At 41.5% G+C, this 16,179-nt stretch overlaps 1 protein-coding gene across 9 annotated transcripts in view; it reads left to right on the top strand.

Annotated features, from left to right (window-relative positions):
- The window catches only part of HERC1 (HECT and RLD domain containing E3 ubiquitin protein ligase family member 1), a 230,383-nt gene that overhangs the window by 123,975 nt on the left and 90,229 nt on the right, over window positions 1-16,179 (top strand). For all 9 annotated transcript variants that reach the window (XM_077471309.1, XM_077471313.1, XM_077471314.1 and 6 more), the window contains exons 25-32: window positions 325-445; window positions 3,050-3,098; window positions 9,946-10,208; window positions 13,645-13,863; window positions 13,939-14,059; window positions 14,309-14,546; window positions 15,672-15,841; window positions 15,965-16,120. In XM_077471309.1, the coding sequence (XP_077327435.1) occupies window positions 325-445; window positions 3,050-3,098; window positions 9,946-10,208; window positions 13,645-13,863; window positions 13,939-14,059; window positions 14,309-14,546; window positions 15,672-15,841; window positions 15,965-16,120 (1,337 nt within the window). The remainder of the gene's footprint in view (window positions 1-324; window positions 446-3,049; window positions 3,099-9,945; window positions 10,209-13,644; window positions 13,864-13,938; window positions 14,060-14,308; window positions 14,547-15,671; window positions 15,842-15,964; window positions 16,121-16,179) is intronic.

Here is a 16,179-nt window from a genome sequence, read left to right as displayed (position 1 = left end):
ATTTTACAACAGTTTGTACATCTGACTTCAATTCAGTTTAAAGCAGTATACATTCATTTTTCACATTCATAAAAACAATAGTAACAAAAATGTTGTTGGACATCCATTTACATCCCTGTATGACCTCAAAAAAAGAAAATTAGACTTGGATGCAAGTAAATGTAAAGACATACGTCTGTTTACATCTGCCTGCTCATAGACCTACACTGCTTCAGTCCGGATCTGTCTAAATAACTGACAAGATGAATGCAGACTTCATGTTTGCATGAAAGGGTCCTAACCAACTTTCCTATTTAAATGTCTCCCTTTATCTGTTCAAAACAGAAGTGAAAGCCTTACAGCAGAAAGGAAATCGGTCCATTCACATCCAAGTTACAAACTTATTAAGTCCCGGAGTGAGTCTGATCTTTCCCAGCCTGAATCTGATGAAGAGGGGTATGCCCTGGTGAGTGCGCAAAGCCATTTTCTGTTTTATTACTTCTTTTTTTATATATATATAGAAAGGCGTAAAACATGCACTTTTTCCCCCACAAGTCGGTCACTCTTGGAGCTTTCTTTTCTGGAGCAGTTTACCACAAGCCTGGAAAGTGAATGTTGCACTAGAAATGCTGAATACTTGTTTGCGGGGAGTTGCATCTGGTCTTGTTTTATACAGCTAGTTTGCAAACTGTTTTAGCTAAGTGCCTGCTCTTCAAGAGTTGGGAGATGCATGCAGGTTGTCTTCTTTTTCTTTTAATGGTTGTGGACCTTTGGGGTGACACACAGCCAGAAATACTTTATTGAAGTAGACAGATTGTGAGCAGTATGCTGTCTGCCCTGTTGCCATTTCCCTGCATTAGCCAACAATATATTTTTAACACCATCCCACTTGGCCTATAGCAAAATGGCAGCCGGGCGGTGGTTTAATTTCCTGGCTGGGCGTCCTATGACGTCTAGCAAGATAAGCTGATTATGCACGCCTTCAAGGGCGTGCTGCGTGGCCATCAGTAGTGTGGTGTGTCACTCTGATGCACCGCATCTTCGATCTCGGTAAAGAGACTATGACATGGGCTCTTTATAATGTGATCAGCTGTGTCTAATCATGGCTGATCACTTTGTAACCAGGAAGTGCCAGTTATCTGCTTTTCCTCTATTCACGCTGACAAGGCACGAGCAAAAGGAGAGTCCATAAGCGGCTCTCCTAATGGGGGGTGAGGGGTATGGATCTGCGCTGATAATCAGCACATCGATTATGAGTTCAGACCCATCAAGGATGCCCACCAGGGATGCCAATCAGTGCCCATCAGTAATGCCTGTCAATGGCGCTTATCAGTGCTGCATATTAGTTGAAAAAGGGATTGGGAGAAGGGCCTCAATAGAAAGTCCTCAAAAAATTGACAATGTACCAAGGATTGGGAGGAGGGCCTCAATAGAGAGTCCTCAAAACATGGAAAATGTATGTCTGGTACCTCGTCCTAGAAAATCGATTAACACACTAAATTGAAAGGACTTTGACGGTCCCAATAAGATAAAAATGTATCAAACTATTTATTTAAGCTGCATATCAGTGCCCGTCAGTGAAGGAGAAAACGTACTTCTTTCCAAAATTTTATAACGGCAACAAGGAAACTTTTATTTTTTATTTTATTTTTTTTACGTTTTTTTGTCTTTTTATTTTTGTTTGCCAAAAAATAAAAAAAACAGCGGTGATTAAGAGCACTGTCACACTGGGGGGGTGGCAACAGTGGTAAAGCACCACTTTACCATAGTTTTTGCGGTGCTTTTCGGCCACTAGCAGGGTGCTTTTAACCGCCGTTAGCGGCCGAACAAAGGGTTAAAACCGCCCGCAAAGTGCTGCTACCAAAGCGCTGGTCATTGCTTTCAATGGCAGGGGCATTTTAGGAGCAGTGAATTTGCCACTCCCGCAGCGCCCCAAAGATGCTGCTTGCAGGACATTTTTTCTCGTCCTGCAAGCACACCGCCCCAATGTGAAAGCACTCCGGCTTTCACACTGGGGTGGCTTGAGAGGCTCTTTACAGGCACTATTTTTAGCGCAAAAAGGCCTGAAAAGCACCCCAGTGTGCAAGTATCCCGAATACCACCAAAAGAAAGCTCTCTTCGTGGGGGAAAAAATGCTAAAAGTTTCATATGGGTACAGTGTTGCATGATGCACAAGTGTCGTTCAAGGTGCGACAGCACTGAAAGCTGAAAATTGGCCTGGGCAGGAAGAGGGTGAAAGTGCCCTGTAGTGAACTGGTTAAATAAAATGTGTTTCTATTTAAACCCCCCTTTAATTACCTTATCTGCCCCAAATGAACTTGTATTTCCTCCGCCCCTGAGCTATTTATTTTTTATTTTTTTATATTTCTATTTTTCTAGCTAATATTTAAACTTTTTTTTTAGTTTTGGTTACTTGTTGTAAAACTGGGCAAAAAAGCCTTTATTCGTTTGTAAATAACTGTGTAATAGTATCAGAATCATAATTTGTTTCTTTTTAAGGACAAATTATAGAATAAAATATATAATTGTATCTACAGGGTTACTTCTTTCCTTTTGAAAATCTTTGTAGGTGTGAGTAGGGAAGTAAAAACAATAAAAAAAAAAAAATTATTTTCCATCTGACTTTTTTTTTTAAAACACACATGCAAGTAAAATCAGATCAATGCCTATGAATTGTTATCATCCTTTTTGTGCATGCAATAAGTCCACTAGGGACCATGTAAACAGAAAGTTTTTTTTATTCTAATTGCAGGTTCACAGTACACATGTGGGAGTATCTGGGACGCTTATGATTTGAAAAAAAATTAGTACTAACAAAAAATGCATATTTTTCATCAAAATAATACAATATTATAAGCATAACCTCACATTATTATTAATATTATATATATATATATATATATATATATATATATATATATATATATATATATATATATATATATATATTACAGCAAGGACTTGGATCCTGTTTATTCTAATTCTAGCCTAACTGTTTTTATATATCAATATTAGTTCTGTAAACCTTTTCTAAATAGTATAATTTAGAGCTTTGTAAAATATCTTTTAGAGTGGAAGACAGAACACCGACTCAGACCTTGCATCTCACAGGAAAAGAGGTGAGCCATATTTAATTTGTAGCCCTATATATATGTATATAATAGTATTGTACATTTTTCTCTGTTTATACCTGTGCGCCAGTGATAGCTGTAATGCCTGCATTTATTTTCCTGATCTAAAGAAGTATATTTTACAAATGTGTTTGAAAATAGATCAGACCCTTTAAAGTGGTGCACTTTTTTATTTTTCTTACCTGCAAGGCATCGCATACTAGCACATTATGTGAAACTTACCTCAAAACGAAGCCTTAAAGTGATGCAATGTCATCGCTGGAGACGGTGTCCCTCTTCACCCAGTCCTCCTTCCGGGTTTGTGGACTCCGGCTTTGTGACTGGCCAGAGCCACGATGCCGTCGCTCCTGTGCATGCACGCGGGAGCCGCGGGTCACAGCACAGGGCTCTGAAGAAATGGCACGGGCGGACGTTCCTTCAAAGCGCATGCACCAGAGATTTACTTGCTACATGTACAGTAAATTTCTCAGAAACAGCGGTGCATGTTTAGGAGATATTTACACTACCTATATAATAATATATATATAATATACACACACCCACACACAATATGTTTCTAAATATTTTATTATATCTTTTCATGCAACATCACTGAAGAGAAGACACTTTGTTACAATGTAAAGTAGTGAGTGTACAGCTTGTAAGTGTAAATTTTCTGCCCCCTCAAAATAACTCCACACACAGCCATTAATGTCTAAACCTCTGGCAACAAAAGTGAGTACACCCCTAAGTGAAAATTTCAAAGTTGAACCCGATTAGCTATTTTCCCTCCCCGGTGTCATGTGACTCGTTAGTGTGACAAGGTCTCAGGTGTGAATGGGGAGCAGATGTGTTAAATTTGGTGTTATCGCTCTAATTCTCTCATACTGGTCACTGGAAGTTCAACATGGTACCTCATGGCAAAGAACTCTCTGAGGAGCTCAAAAAAGAGTTGTTGCTCAACATAAAGATGGCTTAGGCTATAAGAAGATTGCCAAGACCCTGAAACTGAGCTGCAGCATGGTGGCCAAGACCATAAAGCAGTCTAACAGGACAGATTCCACTCAGAACACTCCTCGCCATGGTCAACCAAAGAAGTTGAGTGCACATGCTCAGCATCATATCCCGAGGTTGTCTTTGGGAAATAGACATATGAGTGCTGCCAGATTTGCTGCAGAGGTTGAAGGTTTGGGGGGGTCAGCCTGTCTGTGCTTAGACCATACGCTGCACAATGCATAAAATTGGTCTGCATGGCTGTTGTCCCAGAAGGAAGCCTCTTCTAAAGATGGTGCACAAAAAAGCCTGAAAACAGTTTGTTAAAGACAAGCAGACTAAGGACATGCATTACTGGAACCATGTCCTGTGGGCTGATAAATCCAGGATAAACTTATTTGGTTCAGATGATGTTAAGCGTGTGTGCAGCAACCAGGTGAGTAGTACAAAGACAAGTGTGTCTTGCCTACAGTTAAGCATGGTGGTGGGAGTGTCGTGGTCTGGGGCTGCATGAGTGCTGCCAGCACTGGGAAGCTACAGTTCATTGAGGGAACCATGAATGCCAACATGTACTGTGACATACTGAAGCAGAGCATGATCCCCTCCCCAATTTGGACATTTTCACTTAATGGCCGTGTGTTGCGTTATTTTGAGAGGACAGCAAATTTACATGGTTATACAAGCTGTACACTCACTACTTCACATTGTAGCAAAGTGTCATTTCTTCAGCGTTGTCACATGAAAAGATATAATAAAATATTTAGAAAATGTGAGGGGTGTACTCACTTTCGTTAGATACTGTACAATATAAATATAAAAATATATATAAATAAAATATATGAGCCCTATTATAGGCTTACCTATAGGTAAAACCTTAAGATGGAAGTTTACTTCTTCTTTAACCTATTTATGACTGCCGCACTTATGCAGCGCTGGATGGACTATGTTAATGTGCTTGAGAGCACACTCACTGCATGCTTCCAGCACAAAGACTGAGCTGTTGCAGACAGCCTGAGCTACAGATCAGTAGCAAGCGCGGCCGGCATCCAATCATGTCGCCCCCCCCCCCAGAATTCTGAACTGTTTAAAGGGGTGCTGGGGAAGGTAGAAAGGACTTAAAGGAGGCCTACAAGTGTCATTTAGAAGGCCCATCCACCTTTTAATTGTTTACAGCCCTGGCCAAAACTTTTGAGACTGACACAAATATTAATTTTCACGAAGTCTGCTACTTCAGGGTTTTTTAGATCTTTTTGTCAGATGTTACTATGGTATACTGAAGTAAAATCACAAGCATGTCATATATATCATAGGCTTTTATTGACAATTACATTAAGTTTATGCAAAGAGTCAATATTTGCCGCGTTTCTTTTCAAGACCTCTGCAATTTGCCCTAGCAGTTCTCAATGGGATTAGGGTATGAGGGGCTTCCTGGCCATGGAAAATGAAAAATGTTGATGTTTTGTTCCCCAAGCCACTTGGTTTTAACTTTTGCCTTATGGCAAAGTGCTACATCATGCTGGAAAAGGCATTGATTGTCACCAAACAGTTCTTGGTAGGTTAGGAGAACCAACCAACTGTTATGACACAGGACTGATGGTAGCGTTCACCTTTTCATCTCCGGACAAGGTTTTTTCCAGATGCCCCCATCTCGGAAAGGAGATTCTTCAGAGAAAATGACTTCCCCAGTCCTCAGAAGTCCAGTCCCTGTACGTTTTGCAGAATATCAGTCTGTCCCTAATTTTTCCTGGAGAGAAGTGGCGGCTTTGCAGCCCTTCTTGACACCAGACCATCCTCCAAAAGTCTTTGCCTCACTGGGTGTGTAGATGCACTCACACCTTCCTGCTGCCAATCCTGAGCAAACTCTGCACTGGCGGTGCCCCAATCCCCCAGCTGAATCAACTGTAGGAGATGATCCTGTCCCTTGTTGGACTTTCTTGGGCGCCCTGAAGCCTTCTTCACAACAATTGAACCTCTGTCCTTGAAGTTCTTGATGATCCGATAAATGGTTGATTTAGGTGCAATCTTAGTGGCAGCAATATCCTTGCCTGTGAATCCCTTTTTGTGCACAGCAATAATGACTGCACATGTTTCCTTTACATAACCATGGTTAACAGAGGAAGAACAATGATTTCAAGCACCACCCTTCTTTTTAAAGATTTCAGTCTTTCATTTTTAACTCAATCAGCATTACAGAGTGATTTCCAGCGTTGTCCTCGTCCAACACTGACACCTATATTAACATGAGAATCCTTGACCTGATGTCAGATGGTCCTTTTGTGACAGAGCTGAAGTGCAGTGAAAATTGTTTGTTTTTTTGTTTTGTTTTTTAGTTAATTTTCATGACAAAGAGGGATTTTGCAACTGCAATTCATCTGATCACTCTTCATAACATTCTAGAGTATGTGCAAATTGTCGTCATAAAAACTGAGGCAGACTTTTGTGAACATGTAATATTTGTGTCATTCTTGGCTAGGGCTGTACTTCTATATGAGGAAGTTGGTAATTGTAGGGTGTATTATTAATAGTAAATTTAATTCAGATCTGATGAGTCCTTTAAATCCATAATTTATATAAAACATGTTTTTTTTTTGTTTTTTTTATATATTGTCCTTTAGGTAAAACCAGTCAAAATGGACATGTGTTGTAGAGTAGCAGTGTTTTTAAAGTAAACCTACCACAAACCTGGGCAAGTTAGAATAGCATATGATGCAAATTTGCAGAAATACCTTCAGTGGAAACTGCAATGCCAGGACAGTTGGCTCATCCAGATCTAAAGTTACTAGCAGGGCCAGTCTTGTTTATTTATAGGAATAGTCAGAATTTGCATAGATTTGTGGCCTTTTTTTTCCCCTGGATCTACTGATCAATTTAATTATTATTATTATTATTTTTTTCTGACTTCTGCTTATGTTATATCCTATTTTGATTGCCCATGTTTGTGACAGGTTCTATTTAAAGACAGTATATTGTTTGCCTAAGACCTAAGCTACAGGCAGAGCATCTGATGACATTTAGTGCTGCTTGTTTTGTGAGTTTGCAGGTGTACACAGCGAGTAAAGAGACGTGGCAGCTTCTCTCTCATGTAGTGTTGCAGGAGTGTATTCATTTTTTTATTAAATTTGTTTGCCTCTGGGCAAATCTTATGACTGTCCACAGCTCCCTGTCAGATTTATGGCTGGAATCTGACTGTTTTATAGGTGGCTGTGTGCTTACCCTGGATCATACTCTGACATTAGACTTAAAGTGATTCTAAAGGCAGAAGGTTTTTTATCTTATTGCACTCTATGCAATGAGATAAAAAAAAAAAAACCTTCAGTGTGCAGCAGCCCCCCTAATACTTACCAGAGTCCCATCTAAATCCAGAGATGTGTACAAATGGCTCTCTGACTCTCCCTCCTGATTGGCATGAGACACAGCAGCTGCGCCATTGGCTTCCGCAAAGTCGGTTAGCCAATAAGGAGAGAGGGGTCAGAGCCGAACAAGGCTCCGTGTCTGAATGGACACAGGGAGCTGCGGCTTGGCTCAGGTGCCCCCATAGCAAGCGAGGGACCTGAGAAGAGGAAGTGCTGGGCTACTCTGTGCAAAACCAATACACAGAGCAGGCAAATATAACATGTTTGTTTTTGTTTTTTTTAAAAGAGACTTTAGTATCACTTTAAGGAAGGACAACATAAATGTTATGCAAGCAAAATTACCTTTCTTTTTTGTCTGTTGAGGGACATAGGAATTCAGAGACTGTTGGGCTATACTGTTACCTACAGGAGAATTGGATGCTGGCAAACACAAATATGTGGGGCAACCAAGTATAACCCTTCCTACTCTCGGAATGCCTCTGTTATTTGCTAGTTTCCTACGAGTATGAATTTATTTTTTTCTCAATTTGAAAGAGAAAGTGAAAAAGTCTAGCTTTTTGTTAGCGACTCTTTCTTTCTTCAGTGGATATTCCTTCTACGTCGCTACTGAGCAGCTATCTGGATCAATGTCTTCTCAGTTTGGCTTGAAAGAATGTACTCGGACTCCTCTAGATTAGACATGTGGGGCCAGCCTGGGATGTGACCTTTTGGGCACTGGCTAAAAAAAGCAAAGAAAGGACAGATTGAAGACCTGTCCCTAGTGGCTAATTGGGACTTTGCAAGATGTGTTATGCCGCGTACACACGATCAAACTATCTGGCGGAAAAGTCCGGTGGACTCAAGTCCGCCGGACAATCCGCCTGTGTGTGGGCTCCGGCGGACTTTTTTTTACCCAAAAGTCTGGCGGATTTAGAAAGTAGTTTTGACTCAAAATTTGTCTGCCGGACTCGCAGTCCAGCGGACAATACGGATGCACCTGAGTCTGCTCTACCATTCACAGCAATCCTTGTATTTAATCAACAAACACAAAGCTTTCTCTGATTGGCTGAGGTGACAAGACTGGCAGATGATGTCACAAGCTCTACCTCAGAAAATCGGAGGAAACCCTGTTGTTCACTGAAGAGATATAGGGCTTCTGGTGAATGGCTGAGCACTGCGCAATGTGACTCAATTTTGCTCCGGGAGCGGGGTGGGAAGTTCCTGTACCACTGCCGGACACAGCGACGCCTGTCGCAAGAAATGTGATGTTAGGCTAGGGCTCTGCTCTTTCCTGTCAAGCTCACTCTAGACACTTGATCTGTGAGTGCTCCTTCCACTTTAAGCACTTATTTCCCAGATTTGCAAGACTGTCACCTAGCCTTCTCTTCACATGTTTTCAAAGTTTTACCAAGTGGATGTTTGGGCCATGTCTATCAGCTTCAAGCATAAGGTCCTTGAGGCAGCTCTTTGAGCTGCAGGCAGTTCCCAGTTCTGTTGTTTTTTGTGGGCCTGTTATTACTTTCTTGCTTTTGCCCAATCCTGCTTTTGGATATCCCCATAGTCTTCTTTTGTGCCTGATTGTGCGAGAAAGAAAATGGGATTGTCCTAAGATCCTTGGAGTCTATTAATGGATCCCACCCCTCAGTTTTTCTGATTATGCACTTGGTATTGCTTTAAAGCAAAACTGAAGATCGCTAGGATTAGGAGGGGTTATTATTGGCTGGCCCACAATTATTTTGTTTGTCCACGTCCAGTCCTCATGTAGGCAGCTGTATAACCTGACGGTTTCTGAATGCCGCTTCCCTCAAAGGAAATGGATTTTACGGTACGTACAAAAATAAAACCTATAATGCATCACAAGATAAGCATCTGTTAGGAGTAAGCCCAACTTCCCTTCCCTTTCCTCTTTGTGTCTCCATTATAAAATCCTTTCGTTTTCTCTGCTGATACCTGGCTATTAGTCCACTTGTCCCCTCTTGGCCTCTTGAGCCCCAGGAAAAAGAAGATCGCCAAGCAAGTACTCAATGGCATGTTCCCCTTTTCTCCTTGTCCACTTGCTTCTTTCCAGCTGGCTATTGTCTTTCATACAGATTAATGTATTCATTGTATGAGCTCACAATGCTTTGGCCTGCAACAAAGGACATCCATTTTATCATCTGCTTCATAGGCACATGCCTGGAAAACATTAGTGCTGAAATAGTGCTGAAATAGTGCTGAAATAGCTGAGCAGTTAATTTCATATTCTTATCTGCAGTAAGTGAGAGTGCCGTGTAATGATGAGTATGTACTGTTAATTGTTAAAATTGGAAAAAATATAATCGTATCATGTAACTTGTTTCATTGTCTTTGATTTTGTCTGCATTTAAGTTAAGACCTGGCATAATTTTTCTATGTAATTTAGGCTAACTTGCCCATAGACATACTCTACATCATTAATGCATACTCACTTAAAAATATGGCTTCATAGGGAAAACATTTTTATCCGTGCTAAAGCATTAGGCCCCACTGAATGTCATCTCTTTTCTCGACAGTGTCCCCATCGGACCCTCCTGTGAGTGATTCCTGGGCCCGCCTAAAACACAGTCGGGATTGGTTGTGCGGTTCCAATTATGCCTTTGATCCAGATTCAGAAAGTGGCAAAACACTTGGTATACACACCCTAATAGAGAATATACTGAGCTTCGTAAGTGGGGATGTGGGTAATGCTCCTGGATTTAAAGAACCCGAAGAAGGCATGTCCAGCTCTCCCCAGGCCTGTATCATTGCAATGGAACAGCAACAACAACGTGCTGAGGTATTTTATATATTAAAAACCTATAATACTTTCTAGGTACAGTGTATTCTGAGAATCAAATATACAGTGTTTTGCTAAAGTATTCGCCCTCCTTGTGTGTAGGTGTCCACAACCTTGAAGGTGCTATATATATATATATATATATATATATATATATATATATATATATATATATATATATATATATATATATATATATATATTTTAGCAGTAACATGTACAACTAGGACACAGAAAAAATTATTCGGCAATTAGTCAAAAATGTTCCACATTGTGGAAAAAGAGTACAATCATATTGTATAACCTCAAACAAAACTTAAACAGTACACCTACATATAGAGGTCTGTAGTGTAAATACCTGGCTTCGATAAATATATCATATTACTAACAGAAAAATAAAAGCTAATAGTCCATATCTATAGTATTGGTAACGCTCCTCCCCTGTATTAAAACAAGAGGAAATCCTAAGCCTCAGGCAATGCGCAATTATAGATTAGTTCTGTCCAAGGGCCCCATATTTTATCAAATTTATGCGGGCACCCCCTAGCTTCTTAAGTGAGTCTATATATTGGTAATACCTGATTAATCAGGGACTTCCATTGGTTAAGGGAGCTAAATATTTTTTATTGCGTCACAGAAAATAGAAAAAAAAAAATGAAAATCTTAAGTGCATAAGTACTCCCCTCTTTTTCTTTGAAACCCCTAAATAAAATGTGGTCAAATCAATTTACGTCAGAAGTTCAAGAATTAGATAAATGCATAAGGTCCAGAATGCAATGTGCAATCAAAGTGTCACATGATCTGTGTCACATAATGCCACTATAAATACATCTGTTTTGAACAGGCCCCTGAGTCTGCAACATTGAAGACAAATGAGCTCTTCAAACAGGTCAGGGACAAAAATATGGAGAAATATTGATCAGGATTAGGTTAATAAAAGTATCCTAAACATTGAACATCCCACAGAGCACCATAATATTCAACAGTATAGATAAGAATTTTGCTTTGTAGATATTACATTTCTTTCAGTGGGTCGCGGTCAACTCTTAGCCCTTCATCGTGAGAGCTCAGAAAGCTCATTGTGCAGGACAGAGCCTGCATATTTAATCTGCAAATATGACTGCCCCTATGAACATATATAATTACAAATTCGATACAGAACAATGTATTTGAATGTGGAACTCCCAATACAGAGTTTTTTGTAACTTGTGTGTAAAGAAATGTTACCTCTGCTCAGTTGTAATAAATGGGCAGATCACATTTCAGTAATTTAATATCAAAGCTCCTGGTGTGCATTCAGCCAGCTCCAGATATGAAAGCTGCTGGTCTTAAAGACTTGCAGCACTACTGTCATTTTTCTGCACCCCCCAACCCTTTTGCCCTTTGCGGTTTACAGAATGCCATGTGTTCTGTTAATGGCGAAGGGAATCTAAGAGAAATAAAACTGCACTAGTTCTGCAGTCTCTGAGATCAATACCTCTCATATCCAGAGCGGGCTGGAAGTACAGTAGGAGCTGTGCTATATGGCAGAAATAAAAGTATTGATTTTACATTACTGTGAAGTAATCCAGACCTTTATTAAAGTGGTTGTAAAGTGTGAAGGTTTTTTACTCTAATGCATTCCCTGCATTAAGGTAAAAATCCTGCTGTTAGCTTCCCCCTCCAAATTCTTACCTGAGCCCGATCTCAGTGCTACTTCTCTCTCTTTCTCTCTATTTCGACACAGTGAGAGCAGAAAAAAATCCAGTAAAAAAAGTGCATAAAGTTCTCTTTAAGTGGATTCGTAAAACATCAGTGCTCCATACGGTGCTCTCTCCCACATTAGAACTATGCACCTCTTGCCAGAAAGGCTGGATCCCAGATTATAAGGATCTAACATGTTTTGATTTAAGCCATTTGAGATGTTCCACTCCCGAGGCTCCGGTAAGAAAGCTCCTTCCTAGTAAGGTATTCGCTTTGCTCTTATATCTCTGGCTCCACCGATCATACCTCTCATGTCTAATTGTGCTGAGGCACAGGATAGCCATACACGGCTAGATTCATCTGAAAGATGGTGATGTGCAGGCCGAGCTTTATTGACTGCCATATACCCAGCTGTTATAGAACTCATCTCAGCCAATGAACAGAGGTCCTGATCGTGGCCAATGACAGGCCGATGATTTCATGAGAATAATCTGAAGTATTGCGATTGCTGACCCCAGACTGCGCTGTCAGCGATATAAAGGGGGGGGGTGGCGATTTTGTACTGCTTGAATCCAGCTACGCGTGGCCACCCTGTGCCTTGGCACCGGTGGATGTGAGAGGGATGATCGGTGGAGCTGGAGATATGAGAAACATATCGTATCCAGGCGAAGCTAATACCTTGCCAAGAAGGAGCTTTCTTGACGGAGCCTCGGGAGTAGAACACCTCAGCTGGCTTCAATCAAAACAAGCGTGTTACGTGAGATGTGAGAGGGATGATCGGTGGAGCTGGAGATGTATGAGAAACATATCGTATCCAGGCGAAGCTAATACCTTGCCAAGAAGGAGCTTTCTTGACGGAGCCTCAGGAGTAGAACACCTCAGCTGGCTTCAATCAAAACAAGCGTGTTAGATCCCTATAATCTGGGATCCAGTCTTTCTGGTAAGAGGCGTATAGTTCTTTTCGTGTGGAGCACTGATGTTTTATGAATCCAAAACGAGCACTTTATGGACATTTTTTACTGAATTTTCCTATGATAGTTCTTAAAGAGGTTCTTAAAGGGGTTGTAAAGGTTAACATTTTTTCACCTTAATGCATTCTATGCATTAAGGTGAAAAAACATCTGACAGTGCCGGTCCCCCCAGCCCCCCTGTTTTAGCGATCCCTCGAAAGTCTTGCACTCGCCTCCGACATTCCCTTTGCCGCTCGGCCAGGCTGTTGATTGGCTGGAGTGGATGGATTGAAAGCAGCGCAGCCATTGGCTAAATCACATCCAATGACACGGCGCGCCGGGGGGCGGGCCTGAGTGATACAGTGAGCGGCTATAGCTGTCGGCTGTATCACGGGAGCGCACCTGCAAGTACTTCTCACCATGCAAGGGAGCTCGCATGAATGTGAGAAGTACTTACGGGGGAAAGCAGAGACAGCCGCTGAGGGACCCCAGAAGAGCAGGTTCGGGGCCACTCTGTGCAAAACGAGCTGCACAGTGGAGGTAAGTTTGTTATTATTATTTTTTTATTATTATTCTTTTTACAACCACTTTAAGTGTGGACTTATTTTCTTGCTGAATATTTAACACTGCAATATTTTTTAGGTTGTGCACTTATTTGTTTTAGAGTAATTCTTTACTCCTCAGAACTTTCACAAACCTCTGCGCCCCCGGAGTTCCACTTCAACAAACATTGATAAGAGATCAGCATTGTATAATAATCTTTGTGTTTTTCTAAAAGACGGTGTTTTCTGTTTTCCTTTTAGCTGCGTTTGGAAGCTTTGCACCAAATCCTTGTCCTGTTGTCTGGAATGGAGGAGAAGGGAAATGCCCAAACTCTAGGCAGCCGACCGTCATCGGCCACTTTTCAGTCTTCTTCCCTCCTCACTTCTGTTAGACTGCAGTTTCTTGCTGGATGCTTTGGGTTGGGTACATTGGGTCATACAGGCTCCAAAGGTGAATGCGTCCATCTGCATCATTATCAGGTAAAACCAGAGAAAAAAGCACATTGTTTTTGTACTTTTTCATAAAAACAGATAAATGCTTAAATTTGTTATTAGGACGGAATACGTGCATCAAAGAGGAATATTCAGAATGAGATCCAAAAAGCAGTGCACAAAATCTACCAGCAACTATCTGCTACCCTGGACCGAGCTTTGCAGGCCAACAAGCACCATGTGGGTGAGTACATGAGCATCTTCCCTGGAATTTAACACTCTGCAGGACAGAGAGAGGAGTGAATTCCATGCCCCATTCTTCTTTTCATTCCTTTATTTAAAAAAAGACACCAGTAAGCATTCCTCTGTGTCTCCATGTTTGGAGAAGATTTATTTTCTTTTTTCTTTGCAGTTAATAAGTTCTTAATTTGCTGGTAACATTACTAAGTGAGTAGCCTGCAATAAATATTTTCTTTCTTCTTCTTTTCTTTAGAGGCACAGCAGCGTCTGCTATTGGTAACCGTCTTTGCCCTTAGTGTGCGATACCAGCCTGTGGATGTGTCTCTAGCGATTTCTACTGGTCTGCTTAGTGTTCTTTCCCAGTTATGTGGCACTGAAACTATGTTGGGACAACCTCTTCAACTGCTGCCCAAGTCTGGGGTGTCCCAGCTAAGCACTGCTTTAAAAGTAGCCAGTACCCGACTGCTACAGATCCTGGCAATCACTACAGGGTGAGTATCACAAAAATGGCAGGTCTTTTTTTGTTTTTTTCAAAATATATGAACAGTAATATAAAAACGTTTTATTCTTGCGTTAGCCATATATTTTTACAGCCCGTATGTAGTGTTTGCTTTACTACATAATTGAGAAGCAACAAAGACTTTATTATAAGACCTCTCCGTACACATTATGCCGTGTACACACGATCAAACAATCCAGTGGAAAAGTCCGGCAAACTCAAGTCCGCCGGACAATCCGCCCGTGTGCAGCTTCTGGCGGACTTTTTTTACCCAAAAGTCCGGCGGACTAAGAAAGTATTTTTGCACTCCAATCTGTCCGCCGGACTCGCTTTTCGGCGGACAGTACGGCCGTGTGTGTGCTAGTCCGCCATACTTTTGAAATGAGCGGACTTTTCTCACGCGGAGAAAAGTCCGCTCATTTTGAGCGCGTCTCCAGGTAGCCGGGGCCAGCGAAGGAGGCGTCGCTGGCCCCATCACCTGGTATGGACTTTAAGGGGAACCCCTACGCCGAAAAATCGGCGTGGGGGTCCCCCCCCCAGGTCCACATCAGACCCTTGTCAGAACACGTTGGCCGGCCACGAAAAGGGGGTGGGGACGAGGGAGCGCCCCTCCTGAGCCATGCCAGGCCACGTGCCCTCAACATGGGGGGTGCCTTGGGGAAGGGGGGCCGTGAGGCCCCCCCACCCCAAAGCACCTTGTCCCCATGTTGATGAGGACAAGGGCCTCTTCCCGACAACCCTGGCCGTTGGTTGTCGGGGTCTGCGGCCCCCGGATACCGGCCCCCCACCCTATGTGAATGAGTATGGGGTACAATGTACCCCTACCCATTCACCTGTAAAAAAAAGTTAAAAAAAACTAACTAAAAAGTTATTTTATCTATAGTGCTTTACTGCAGCTATATCCTGAAGATTTACCATTTGAGTAAAAATTCAAAATACCAGCAGTTGGTAACGGATACTTTTGCAGTGACTTATAGCAAAAATAAAATAAGTACACTTCTACTTTTTTTAATGTTCAACACGTATAATCCCTTTGTATTTGTAGGTTTCTAAGTATGTAACATTTTTTTTTTTGCAGCTTATTGACTATTCTGTTTTTTATTTTATTTCTATTTAGGACATATGCAGATAAGTTGAGCCCTAAAGTGGTCCAGTCATTGCTTGACCTGCTTTGTAGCCAGCTGAAAAACCTTTTGTCTCAGGCTGGGGTTATGCCATCCTTTGGAGAAGAGGAAGAAGACCGGAAAGTAGAGCTTACTGCAGAAAGTGAAAGAAAAGACTACAGAGGTATGATTACCAAAATAAAAAAATCCTTCATATTGTCTAATTGAGATGTATAACTCCAGGTGTGCTGTATTCTGTGAGAAGTGACCTTACACCGTCTAAATTTATTTTTATTTATCTTTACAGCTAGCCTTAGGAAACAGCGCACAGCTGAACTTCATCTTGGCGACTTTTTGGTCTTCCTTCGCAGAGTGGTGTCTTCCAAAGCTATCCAGTCGAAGATGGCATCTCCCAAATGGACAGAGGTGTTGCTGAATATTGCCTCTCAAAAGTGCAGCTCCGGTAATCTGTCTCCTCTTAATTTTAGTCATTACACCAGCTTGCGCATGTGAAGCTAGTAG

Source organism: Lithobates pipiens, unplaced genomic scaffold (genome assembly GCF_037356315.1).
Source record: "Lithobates pipiens isolate NorthernLeopardFrog02 unplaced genomic scaffold, aLitPip1_a1.2 Scaffold_8, whole genome shotgun sequence".
NCBI lineage: Eukaryota > Metazoa > Chordata > Amphibia > Anura > Ranidae > Lithobates > Lithobates pipiens.
The sequence above is the reverse complement of the archived record's forward strand: the minus strand, read 5'-3'. Positions and strand labels throughout refer to the sequence as shown.